Source organism: Protopterus annectens, chromosome 12.part0 (genome assembly GCF_019279795.1).
Source record: "Protopterus annectens isolate FY-2018-M chromosome 12.part0, PAN1.0, whole genome shotgun sequence".
NCBI lineage: Eukaryota > Metazoa > Chordata > Ceratodontiformes > Protopteridae > Protopterus > Protopterus annectens.
In genome coordinates, this window is record NC_056746.1 from 125,209,801 (window position 1) to 125,224,341 (window position 14,541).

General features: G+C 39.5%; 1 protein-coding gene across 1 annotated transcript in view; it reads left to right on the forward strand.

Annotated features, from left to right (window-relative positions):
- Nucleotides 1-7,018, forward strand: part of CLEC16A (C-type lectin domain containing 16A) — a gene marked incomplete in the record, with an annotated part of 3,039,290 nt that extends 3,032,272 nt beyond the window's left edge. Inside the window, 1 exon segment of the mRNA XM_044089149.1 lies at nucleotides 6,165-7,018. Coding sequence (XP_043945084.1) covers nucleotides 6,165-6,523 — 359 coding nt within the window.
- Nucleotides 7,019-14,541: the final 7,523 nt, after the last annotated feature.

The following is a 14,541-nucleotide window of genomic DNA, read 5'->3' on the forward strand; positions in this document are numbered from 1 at the left end:
TTACATGCTTGCAGGATCCCTATTACTGCATGCAACATACTGTTTTTATGGGGAGTTACATGCTTGCAGGATCCCTATTACTGCATGTAACATACTGTTTTTATGGGGAGTTACATGCTTGCAGGATCCCTATTACTGCATGCAACATACTGTTTTTATGGGGAGTTACATGCTTGCAGGATCCCTATTACTGCATGTAACATACTGTTTTTATGGGGAGTTACATGCTTGCAGGATCCCTACTTCTCATTTCGACCTCCATTTCTTTTCTCTGTCAAACAACTCCAAATCACTTAAAAAGTTAACAGAACAACAGGTTTTGCAGTTGGTCTGGAACTTGGAGAAAGGCTCTTACCTCCTATATCTACGGCACAGGGTTTGACTTTTACATGCCCCATAACACACACACGCATGAGCACACAGATGCCTGTGGCTACTTTCTGTAAATGTAATTATCGGAGGAACACAAGCCAAATAGCACACAGATGTCAGTGAAAGTGAAAATGGAACACATGTCAGATTTTGCGCAGACACCTGCTGCTATTTGCTGAAAATGCAGTTGCTGAAGGAACACAAGCCAAGTACTGCATGGAACACAAGACAAATACTGCTGGACCATCACTGAAAGTAAAAAATGAAACACTTCCCAGATGCTGCACAGACCATTATTGAAAACAAAAACTGAGCATGGGCACACCTGCTGTTACTTTTGCTGCACTCTGCTCTCTGCATGTGTGCCTGCATGTCTTTCATTGACTGAAAGCAGAAAGGAGCAGCTCATGGGCAAAGCAGGAAACTTTTCGTTTTTTTTTATTCTTAAAGTGACAGTACACGGCCACTCAGGAAAGTGAGAAATCTTTTTTTTTAATTTAATATTGTGGCTCAGCCCCCTACCAGCCTGGGGCCCTAGGCTGCTACCAAGGTGCCTTGTGCTGAATCTTGTTCTGGAAGGATCAACTGGTTTGTTGTTCATACCACAGTGTCTTTATCAGTCCATGTTCAACGCTTGTTTATCAGAACAAATTCCAGTGGTAGCTATTGAATTGTTCCTTCTCTTCTACTGCCAGAAATAAGAAAGGGAAGCTCAAAGAGAAACGGTCCTCACCATCTTTTCTATTAACGGTCATCCAGTACTTGAGTATACACTCTGCTCAGTCTTACCACTCTTCTGTCTTTGTAGCATTGCATTGCTTCAGTGTATCAGGAAATTTGTTTCTTTAAAGTGATATCCAGTCCAGAAGAAGGAAGTTTTACCTGCAGACTTTCATTGTTCGAAGTCACCAAGTTCATATCCTGCCAGGTGCCTCTCATCTCACCAGCTTATCTTGCCCTTTTTTGTGTTTCAGACATGATTTTAGGTGGATAAAAAGCACCTTACCCCTGGGGCACCATATTATTTCTGCCAACAGTTCTGATGGTACAAGATGATGTAATCTTTAGAGAAATAACTTCTATGACCTTTCTTGGTCTGAACAATGAATAGTATTAAGATTCTCTTTAAGGTTTTGATTGTTGTCAGAGTCATGATTTACATGAAGCACAAGTCATTCGTACTCTGAAATATTATAATTCCTTCTGACTAGCAGTGATGTTTGATACTAGAACATGTCAGACATCATTGCAAAGCAAGACCACCTCAGATATTGCTGCGTATTCTGAGGGCCGTTGATTTCTGTAGCAGGCTTTGCATGACCTCAGAGATGACCAGACTTGAATCTCAACAACTGGCATCACCTGCATGTGCCATTAGTAATTTCTAAAGGCAGAAACCGATTAATCTTTCCTAGAGTGTGCAAAGTATGTGCCTTAACAGATATTGACTGCATGTCGACTTTTTGTTCCAAGCGTGTAGGCAGTAACTCTATTCAGACGATTGTACATTTAGGTCAAATAGCACATCCCTTATAAGCATACGTTGAATAGCATACAGTCTGTTTTTGCTGAAAGGGCTTAGTGAAAATGCAATGTTTCCTTCTCTACAGAATTTCTCAAGTGTTGCTTCCAAGAGCCTCAAACATAGGTTGCTCCAGGGGATACCAAACCTCTGGGTAACCCATTTTAGACCCTATCCTGAGTTCATTTGCTACTGCTATAGAGCAAATTTAAATCATGGTAAACTTCCCTAAATGTGCAAGCTGCAAAAATGATCATTACAGATTTGCCAGTCAGAATGTTTAGAAAGTTATAGTTTAAACACAATTCAGGAACCTCTATATTCCGAAGCCAAACTGTTATCTTGAGGACTGTGCATGTATTTTTTAAGAAGGTCGACTACATACTACAGAAAAGAAACACTTCCATAATTGGCACTTTGGTTTTCTTTAAAAAAGTAGAATAGCTGAAACCCACTGTGAGAGCAGTGAATCTGAACAATTTTGTCCAGTACGAGAAGTTTGCAACTCAGCAATTCAAAGCCTTCATCATTTGATAAATACGTGGAAAGTCAAAGACTGCACATAAAAGAGAATAACCTTATTCTGATGAAGTCTGTCTTTATTGAGATGAAAGCGTTCAATAACTGTGTTAATAAAAGACTTGTGGATTACAGCAGCTGCAGTGGTGATTACTTGGACTACATCTCTTTTAAATACATGGAAAGTCTTTATGGACTGGATATGCAGGGTGCTTATCTGCATATCTGAATGTTTTCAGCCTACAGAAATTCTCTGCATTTTGAGTTCCATGCTGTGACCTGCCTTTGCTACTATATAACTTTCCAAATGTTAGTTAGTAGCACCCAATAGGTAATTTTACTGTGTTTCCATGCATGAACAAAGCTGCCTTATGTCATCATTAGAAGAGGATATGATCCTTAACCCAGTGATGCCTTGAATTTATTTTTTTTTGGGAGTAATGAAATAATGAGACATTTTCACCAGACCTTTGTGTCCTCCATCTGAGAGATTGTCATTTACTGCAACATAGCACACCCAGGTAGAGGTATGTTTATCCATGCACCTGGGAATGCCTTCACTGAGACTTTACCTATGATGTGTTCCCTTCTTGTTCAGAGTTATATTGTAATGTTTTTCATTTGGTTTCAGCAACAGTCTGCACGTATTCATTGTGAAGTCCACCCCCAGTATCCAGTTAGATTAGCACTGAGACATATTTTTACTGATGGTGTGCCCACAGAGAATTGCAGTGATTCATTAGTGATGAGATTCTTCCAGATTAAATTATTTTCATTGTACTTTTGAGCAGGTATTGGCAGCAGATTTGTCAGGTGAAGGTGGAATGTAGATGGCCTGTGTGGACTCAGGAAATTGCACACATCATTCTGTTTTGGATGCGGACTCCATTGTTTGCTTTTCAGCCTTTCTTGCATCATTTGGGACTCAGGTTTATGATGACAATGTCCTAAAATGTTAGCGTGGCTCATTGTTCGTTAAATAATGTGCTGCTGTTATCCCTTACATTAACGTTTAAGTGTAAAGATTAGTCACAGTTCACATCTTTTTACCTCTTGTATCCTTTGTTCCAAGTATATTGGACATTCTTCCCAACAATCTCAGACCATTTCACAAATTCTGGATAAGAAGACAGATATCTTGTAAGTTGTTCTTTCGCTAAATGTCGTTTCTGCCATGCAGCAGCAGGTGGCAGTAGAGTGCAAATTCTTGTGTTAAAACTCACATTTTGCCCAGCCTGTATTATCCTTGGCTACACTTTTGCTTCCAAGAAAACAGTTCTCACAGTGCTTAAGCTTATAAAGTACTGATGTACATATTAAACCTTTTTACAGAGCTTCACATAATGTGAAGTTTGGAGGTGTTTGCTGTATGGATGTTTCAGATCAGCTGAACACATTTTAATATGTTGCAAATCAGGTATTGGAGAAGCCACTCTTCCTGTTTGAGTCTGGGATGCAGTACTTCAGCAGGTTGTATACTTTGCACCTCCTGCATTTAATAAGTGGTGCAGGCAGCCTCAGAGTAGCTCAGACTGATGTTACTTGACGTTTGTCTTTCTTGTTCTGCATCCTGATCTGCCCAAGTTTATCTGCAGAAGAGATTTACTGTTCTTCTTTCTCACCAGTGCATACTGTCTACTTTGCCTTATTTCGGAAAGCAGTTTTTGTTGCATCTAATTCTGTCGACAGATGAGCTGCGAGCTATACTTTGCATGAAACCTGGCAGTTAAGCACAGAGGATTAAGGCTATGAAGTGCCAGTGGGCTTTTGCCTGTAGTCCAGGGTTTGAATCCTTTCACTGTTCATTTGCATGCTGTGTGAGAATAAGCACATGGCTTATCATAGCAAAACTCCTAGATTACCGTTGAACTTTTGCCTTGTTCCTCAGGTTAATCTGGATATAAAAAATAAAATAAAAACAGTTTCATTTTTAAAATAGAGAAGACATCTTTACCTCTTTAAATAAAAAACAAAAAGTTTATTTTTATGTTTACTTTGTCTGTCCACCTATTTATTTTCACAGCATGCCTGTTGCTGGTGATCAGTGCAGCATGCTTTAGACGTACAAATAATTATGTACTAGTTCTCTTGACCCATAGCCTTCAAGAGCTAAATCATCTTTTCTTTCAGTGCAGAAGACTGGAGGTATCAGAAGTTGTGAATGATGGTTCTCTTAAGGACAATTTTTCAGACTACCATGAGTTCACTGTGGAAGTGGTAAATTACAGACTTCTTCGTTTTAGATGGCAGTGTTTTTGATGTTTGTCCCCATGACTGAATTGAAATCCACCATTGCATTCTAGAATTATCTACCAAGCAAGGGACTGATTTCAAGCAGAACTGTCTAACAGGACCTGTAGCATTATGTTTAAATTTGTGGTAATTAGAATGAAAAAATAAGGATCCTTATGAGTTGCATTTAAGATCGTCTAACATCATGTATTCTGCACCGTCCTGTGTGGTTGTGTATCTGCTTTTTATCTATTTTGGGGTCTATTTTTCACCCAGCCATTTTTGTTTAAATTGCAACTTAAGGGCTATCTTCTTGGATGTATTCTTGCTTATGTATTCACTGATGTTGTTTGGTAAAGCCTATGTATCAGAAATGTGTTTTTATGTTAGAGTACATTTATATTTCTACATTAACTGGATTGTACATGATTTGATTTATCTTTATAGAGTGTATTCCAGCCTGCTTTGTGCCTTAGAAGTGGCACACGATCACAGTGACTCTTCCAATACATTAGAAGTAAATAAATCGATAATTATTGGGTGCACTGTGCAATGTACTGCTTCATATTATTTTTTATTGTTGCAATCTGCTGTATGAGGTAAGTCCATCAACTGAGGCATTTTCTGGAGCTTAATAGTAATAGGTATTTGTGGGTATTTCCTTCCACATTTCCAGCCATTCTTTTTTCATTCTGCACCTAACATTATGCAAGGGATCCAAGTCTGACTTTCTAACATATTCAATTTTTTAACCCCTTTTTCCATCAGTTTGAGTGGCACATTCTCTCACTGTTGCTATGGAAACTTACATTTAGTTATGGCACATTCTCTGGGTGTTGCTATAGAAACTTGTATTTAGTTGTGGCACATTTTCTCAACGTTGCTATGGAAAGTTACATTTCATTATGGCACATTTTGTCGATGTTGCTATGGAGACTTTTGTTTAGTTATGGCACATTCTGTCGATGTTGCTATGGAGACATATTTAGTGTAACCTGTGGCAGACTACAGTGGAGGCATTTCTTGTGCTTCATGCACTTTGCTGGCAGGTAGTAATGTAAGCTAGTTTGATGCCATCCCAAGAACCCCCAACACTTTTGTGCCAGCTGTCTAAGTTATGAATTACATCTTGTTAAATCAATTAACTTCAGAGGCCTTCTGCCATGGTACAGACATACCATCTCTTTCATTTTTATCCTTCAGGTTTGTAATTAATTTGTTAAGAAAGAGTAACAAATTTGACAGTGTAATAATGACATCCACAAATTATATTGACATGGTACTGGAAGACTTGATGGTCGCTACAACAATCTGTTTAGTAAGTAGTGCACATACTCTCACTACTTTTACCTGAATTTTGCAGTTATTCAAAAATGTTTTAGCGTCACCAATAAACTAAAGGAATTAACACAAAAAAGCTTTTGTTTCTTTTGCATGAATTGATGAAAAATCATGAACATCATTGCATAGTGTGTGGTCTCATGCCTTGTTGTATTTACTTGGTTTCTCTATATTACAGATGATGCAGCATCTTTGGAAGAGTCCCCACTGAATCTGCCTGCACAGGTGGAGTTTGTTGATGAGACTGCTTGTAGCATTACAGGTCCCAGCAAGAACATGCAGAAGAACTCTGAGTTTGAACCAACTAACCTGGCCCCAAGCCTTACCCCTTCTCAACAACCAACCATATCATTACTGTCAGATGACAATACAGATGCACTCAGTGTGGAGTCACTGACACTTGTTCCACCTGCCGACCCACATTGCATCTTAAGTTTTAGTACCCCTGTGCAGTCCTCGATGCTGTCCGAGGCAGCACCAGCCAGTGAGGGGGATCATGCTGAGACTGGTGAACCTGAAGCAAGTACAGATGTGTGAAGAACACATTAGACTTCTCTTCTCTTCTTGGGATGGGAGATCGTGTGAACATTCAGTTACTTTGATGCAAAACACTGCAGTATATCAGTCAGGTCATGGTAAATGTGAAATGCAAGTGGCCGTCTTTTAGTGTGTACAGAAGGAAGAAAGATTAACCTGAACCTCTTCCCTGATGAGTGCATTAATAAAAGGGAGGTGCGGTTACTGCTTGGACTCTTCTTCAACAACATTTCCCGGTGTTATTTATTCACACAGATTAGTTCCACTACCTTTGCAGGGTTGAACAATGACTTGAAAAGTGTACAGTAGGAGGTGGGCTTGTTTTTCTTCCCCATTTTTATTGTCTGCCTCCAAGTTTTGTTAGACTAGGCTTTTGTATCTGCGGGTTTCAATGACTGTACATGTTATCTATGAAAATACTATTTGTCGTCTGATCTGAGTCAGGTGCATAGTTTTGAAATAAAGGCCTGCCAAAATAAAATCATTTAACATGAACTTCCATGAGAGAGGTATCTTTTATATTGAGAATATTGGTTTTGCAAACAGGTACAATTTAATAAAACATAATTTTTTATTTATTACTTTTGTTGTAAATATGGGTTAATGTTAAAAATGCTAAAATGCCCTATAGTAATACAGTGTGTACAGAATGCTGTGTGTTTGCATTCAGTTAGATGTATTTAGTGCAGATTTATTCACGTACATTTTTGAATCCTTGGCAGTTAGCTGCATGTTTTGTATTGTACCTAGTTGTATTTTCCTTGAGTATATTTCTATTTGCATATGGTGTAGATGCCAGTCATGGGTTTATCTGTCTGTCTCTTTGGCACACAGGCCACAGGTTACAGATGGTTGGTATGTGGATTAAAGCTTGATCTGCAAGAACAAGTGACATAAAAGTGTAGCAGGGATACCAGCAGAAGCAAAGGCAAACCATGGCAGCCATGTAAGGCTAACAATGCATGGCTGACATGTAAAGAACTGGGAAAAGTGCATCAGTCCTGGAGGGACACTGATTCTGTGTCCAGGCATTTTTTGTGCAGTAGTGCATTCGGCCCTGTGTGGTCTGAGGTGTTCAAGTCCTTTCCATTTGGTGTTGCATGAGACATGATACTGTGAGTTAGGGTGCATGAGACGTGATACTGTGAGTTAGGGTGTATGAGACGTGATACTGTGAGTTATAGTGCATGAGACATGATACTGTGAGTTAGGGTGCATGAGACATGATACTGTGAGTTAGGGTGCATGAGATGTGATACTGTGAGTTAGGGTGCATGAGACATGATACTGTGAGTTAGGGTGCATGAGACATGATACTGTGAGTTAGGGTGCATGAGACATGATACTGTGAGTTAGGGTGCATGAGACGTGATACTGTGAGTTAGGGTGTATGAGACGTGATACTGTGAGTTAGGGTGCATGAGACATGATACTGTGAGTTAGGGTGCATGAGACGTGATACTGAGAGTTAGGGTGTATGAGACGTGATACTGTGAGTTAGGGTGCATGAGATATGATACTGTGAGTTAGGGTGCATGAGACATGATACTGTGAGTTAGGGTGCATGAGATGTGATACTGTGAGTTAGGGTGCATGAGACATGATACTGTGAGTTAGGGTGCATGAGATGTGATACTGTGAGTTAGGGTGCATGAGACATGATACTGTGAGTTAGGGTGCATGAGACGTGATACTGTGAGTTAGGGTGCATGAGATGTGATACTGTGAGTTAGGATGCATGAGACATGATACTGTGAGTTAGGGTGCATGAGACGTGATACTGTGAGTTAGGGTGCATGAGACATGATACTGTGAGTTAGGGTACATGAGATGTGATACTGTGAGTTAGGGTGCATTAGATGTGATACTGTGAGTTAGGGTGCATGAGACGTGATACTGTGTGTTAGGGTGCATGAGACTTGATACTGTGAATTAGGGTGCATGAGATGTGATACTGTGAGTTAGGGTACATGAAACATGATACTGTGAGTTAGGGTGCATGAGACATGATACTGTGAGTTAGGGTGCATGAGACGTGATACTGTGAGTTAGGGTGCATGAGACGTGATACTGTGAGTTAGGGTGCATGAGACGTGATACTGTGAGTTAGGGTGCATGAGACATGATACTGTGAGTTAGGGTGCATGAGATGTGATACTGTGAGTTAGGGTGCATGAGACATGATACTGTGAGTTAGGGTGCATGAGATGTGATACTGTGAGTTAGGGTGCATGAGACATGATACTGTGAGTTAGGGTGCATGAGACATGATACTGTGAGTTAGGGTGCATGAGACATGATACTGTGAGTTAGGGTGCATGAGATGTGATACTGTGAGTTAGGGTACATGAGACGTGATACTGTTAGTTAGGGTGCATGAGACATGATACTGTGAGTTAGGGTACATGAGACGTGATACTGTGAGTTAGGGTGTATGAGACGTGATACTGTGAGTTAGGGTGCATGAGACATGATACTGTGAGTTAGGGTGCATGAGACGTGATACTGAGAGTTAGGGTGTATGAGACGTGATACTGTGAGTTAGGGTGCATGAGATATGATACTGTGAGTTAGGGTGCATGAGACATGATACTGTGAGTTAGGGTGCATGAGATGTGATACTGTGAGTTAGGGTGCATGAGACATGATACTGTGAGTTAGGGTGCATGAGATGTGATACTGTGAGTTAGGGTGCATGAGACATGATACTGTGAGTTAGGGTGCATGAGACGTGATACTGTGAGTTAGGGTGCATGAGATGTGATACTGTGAGTTAGGATGCATGAGACATGATACTGTGAGTTAGGGTGCATGAGACGTGATACTGTGAGTTAGGGTGCATGAGACATGATACTGTGAGTTAGGGTGCATGAGACATGATACTGTGAGTTAGGGTGCTGCTCTTTCCAATTTATTCATGTTTGTTTTCTTACAAATTTCTAGATTGTTATTCCATGCTCAAGTTTAGGCCTGGTGTAACTAACAATGACGTCATCATTTCTGATTTCCTAGACTTATAGTTATATAACTCTTATTAACCAATTGGTTGATATGATTAGAAAAACTCAAAGCTGGATCTACCCATATACCCAGGTCCTTAAATGAGTCTACAGTTTCAATCACTGTGTGCTGTATTAAATATTCACCTTTCAGTTTGTCTCCCAAATCTCATGTGCTTAGTTTTTGAAGTATTTATCAGCATATTATTCTCCTGTGCTCAAATGGTCAATTTAGTCAAGTTCTTTTGCAGGCATGTCGTATTTGTAACACACCTAATCAGTTTGCTCATTTTCACGACAACTACATACCTACATACAGATAAAAAAGATCTGAAAGATACAACCTAAACAAGTAAGGGCCTAGGACAGAGTCCTGTGGGACACCCCGACTGTAACCTAGAATTTCACCTGTCCAGTTGCTGTATGATACTTACCATATCCTATTGGTAAGCCATTTTGCTATCCATCTTGTCAAGAGTACATTGGTACCTAGTTGTTCTAATGCATTGATTAGTGTTTTGTGTATGAATCTATCAAATCCTGACGTTAATTCTGTATTTATTTATTTAACATTTGTTAACCAGGGTAGTCCGACTGGACAACTGGTGTCCGTTTTCAGTGGAGTCCTGGGGAGAAAAGCTCCACAAAGTTAGAGAGTAGTAAGTAAAAAAAAAAAACATGATAGAGATAGTATTTAACAAAGTTTAACAACAGTGTATGATAACTTGATATATAGGCCGTGGTGGTACAATGTTTAGCGTTGCCTCACAGCAAGAGGTTCTCCCGTTCGATTCTCGGCTGGAGCGCCTTCTGTGTGAAGTCTGCATGTCCTCCCCTTGGTCGAGTGACATTTAAAGACATGCAGGTAGGTGCGTGCCTGAATGGGCGTGCCTTCTTTGAAGGTTGGGCGTCGGGCTGGCAACTCGGCACCGTAAAAATCCACTGCCAATCATTAGCGGACCAGAGTTCCACTGTGTCGACCCCTGTAATGTCCAAGTGTGTAGTCTAAACAAGTCCCATTACCTCTTTGAGCAGCCATCACTTACACAGCTGACTGCTTCTCCAGATGACTTGCACAGCCTCTACAGAACAGCTCTTGTCCAACCTTCCCTTGTGACTGTGAGTTCCACAACTCAAACTCAACTCAAACTGTATAAATTTCAACACAGCCCAATTTTTAATTTATAGCTGTTACTATATTGTAGAACATCATGTTGCAGGTGGTTGTAGATGCATATAAACATATGCATGCTGATATATGATTTCAATTCTCTGCCTTTCCAACTCTGACAATAATTTTTCTGAAATAACCTTCTCCATTATTTTTTTCTGCAATACGAAGGCAGACTTACAGGTCTATATGACTCGGATCGTCCTACTCCCCTTTCCTTTAAAGACAGGTTTAACAAGCACACATCTCGAATTTTGTGGAATCTGTCTATACTTAAATTATCTAGTGAATAACCTATATAATAATATTTTTTTAATTTAAATTTTGCACATTTTATTTTTGGTTTCTAATACCATGACAGGAGTGGACCTCATTCCTAAGTCAAAGTATGATTAAAGATTGTGAAATTAGTATTGTTTCAATCATTGACGTTAGCCAAACGTACTCTTTGCCAGCACCTGCAACATGCCTGGAGTTGACTCCTCCTACAATTCACATGGAGTTAACATGTATCGGGAGCATATCTAAATAAGAGTGTAAATTCTTTTTTTAAAACAATGTAAGAAACTTCTCTGTGTGGAAGAGTTTCAGTCCATATATTTCTAGTTAATCAGTGTATATTAATCAGATCAGACAATAGTAGTAGAAGTAACAAACTTAAACTCGTCTTAAGTCAAAACAAAACAAAAAATAATAGAAAATATATAATTGTACAGCATTACTAAGTATTCGAAAGTAATCCAAGAAGGCAGGCAGTCTGTTTCCAGTCGAAAATCCATTATTTTCGACTGGAAGCAGACTGCCTGCCTTACTTGGATTACTTTCGAATACTTAGTAATGCTGTACAATTATATGTATTCTATTATTTTTTGTTTTGGTTTGTTTTGACTTAAGACGAGTTTAAGTACGCTACTTCTACTACTATTGTGTGATCTGATTAATATACAGTGATTAACTAGAAATATATGGGATGAAAATCTTCCACACAGAGAAGTTTCTTAGGCTGTTTTATTTTTGGATCCACTACACTTGTTTAGTGGGTTGTTTTGAGACTTTGGGGATACCACAGAGATTACTTGTTTTAAATTATTTTTTATAAGACCCGTTGCTCCAACTACTATTGGAACTGTCTGGATATCCTTCTTCCACATTGCCTTCGTTTTTGACTGCAAGTCTTGGTGTTTTATGAGATTGTGTCACTCTGTATGTAAGACACTGTAATCACTGGGTGTAGCAATTTCAATGATCAGTGCTACTTTTGTCTTCTTTTCATGGACTACTATATCTGGTTTTCTCACATCTGTCTTTTGAACGTTTGGTAATGGGTGATCCCATGTGATGTAAATGTCCTCATTTTCTATAATGCTTTGTGCCTCATGTTTATAGTCCTTCTCAGCTACTTCAAAATTTTAAACTACAGTATTGTAATGTACAGTACTTAATGGTACTGTAATTTCATGGCGATGTGTTTTCATATCATTATTACAAATTCCATTTCCTCCATGTCCTTTGTTTGGATCCAGTTTGTGAAGTTCTTTTTCAGTATAATCCAGTTTGATTTCAGTACCTGAGGTTACTTGGATGTCAGTAGGACAATTTAACACCCCCCTCTGTGGACCCAACTGCATAAATTTTGTAAATCTATCTATAATCTGTTGTGTATGAGAAAAAAATTAGAATATATACATAAATGTATCAATGTGTATGCCTTTACTCTTACCATGTTATGTGTCTATAAAATGGTTTTCTGTTAAGCTGAATATCTTTACATAAAATTGCTTCAAATTCTTCTCGCTCTTGTCACGCTATGTTTTATTTGTCTGTCCACTATGTTTATTTCAGTTTTCAAAGTTCTAGTTCAATTTATTTTCCATTTCTTGTATTTTTGTTTCTCATTGTAATCAAATATCTTATTCTTATGGTGCTGGTTATATTGTGGAGTTCAGCCTTTCACCCAGACATCAGATTGTGAACATTCCCTGGTTGAGTGACAGGTGATCTGAAGAGATGGACAAGTCCTTGATTGGCTGCTGTTGTACTATATTGCCCCTTTTCAGTTTAAGTACCTGCCACATTGTCTTAGAGTGTGGAAATTCACAGCCTGCTCAGTGGACATCCTTACAACATGTATCATTGTGGTCCCTGTTATGGATCATTTAGTTGTATCCACTATCTCCTTCATATCATGTATAGATGGAACGACCAGTATTTTATAGAGGTGGCTGGATGTGCTGTTACATAGCTCATGCTGGTTCCCTGGTGCCTGGAAGGTCACCACATGCTGTTTGCTATTCATAGGTTTATAGCAAAATAACTACCAACTACTTTAGAAGCCTAGCCGTGCAGCCTAACCCAGTTTTGTCCCCAAGTTCCTGGGACCATTATATAGTGGAGTATGTTAGTAAAGAGGTAGCTAAGGGTTATGTAGTGGGCAATGTATATTAGTTGGGGATTAATTTACTTACTGTCCACCTCAGTCCATTAGAGACATGGATGCCACACCTGGGGGTGAATTTGCGATCTCACATGCAATGATAAAGGTTTTTTTAAATAGAGTCAGGGATGAACTCTGCTTCACACAAATAGGGAGCTTATTCCATAGCAAGTGGATCCTTGGACTCTGCTTCACACAGATGGGGAGCATATTCCATAGCAAGTGGATCCTTCGACTCTGCTTCACACAAATGGGGAGCTTATTCCATAGCAAGTGGATCCTTGGACTCTGATTCACACAGATGAGGAGCTTATTGCATAGCAAGTGGATCCTTGGAGACACATATCGGTCTTTCCAGCATGAACTATTTATGTTGCAGGCAAAATTCAGGTCCTTTGAGCTAGCATTTCTGGTGCTGTTTGTTTTGTGGATGTGCAAGAGATCCATCAGAGGTGGATCTGAGGATGCTGTATATGCCAGGCATAGATCGCCTCTCAGTAACCTGTAGGAGACTGAGTACAGAGATAGAATCTTAAGATCCGTGTAGGACAGAGTTTTCATACCCTGGATTTTTCTGGTGAGGAACCTTTTAACACTTTCTGTTGCAAGTGCCTACTTAGATACATGCCAAAGGAGGCATTGTACTCAATGATAGGTCTGATAAGGGCTGAGTAGAGTGGTACTATATCTTCCTTGGACCTGGATGCCACTCCTTTGCTTAGAAGTTTGTGACATAGAATGATTTTTCTTAGTATCTTGGCTGCGTGTTGGTCGAAGGCCAAATTACTGTCCACATATGTTCCCAGTTCCCTAGTGGGTCAACTCTTAGGGGTGTTTTATCGATTGAGTAATTAGATTGGGTGGACAATTTCCCAAAGAGCATTATAATGCATTTCTTCATGCTGAGTTTTAATCTGTGGCTTTGATACCAGTTATTTGTTTGTGCTAGACCCTCTTGTAGATATTGATGTATTGGGGGAATCTATAACAGATCCCAATTTCTAATCATCTGTGAACTTAGTGAGCCAGAGACCTTTGACGTTAGACTTGACTCCCAACAAGTAGATGCCAAATAGGAGCAACCTCAATGTGGTACCCGGGATACTCCACTGGTGACCAGTCTCTTGATGGAGGTGGTCTCACCAATCCTGAATTCTGTGAGCAAGTCATGTAGGGATTTATTCTTAATTCTGAGAGTTTGTCAACAGTACCTGAGTGTATTATCATATTCTACTGAATGCCTTGGCCAGATGAAGGTAGGTGGTATGAATGTTTTTCCCTCATCCATTGTCTTGATGACCCTCTCAAAGAAGTCTACCAGGTTGGCAAGACCTTCTCTTAAAGCCAAACAAATTGTTTCAGTGTCTGTAGGTTGACAATATTCTTGTTGATAATTTCCATGATAATTTGTTCC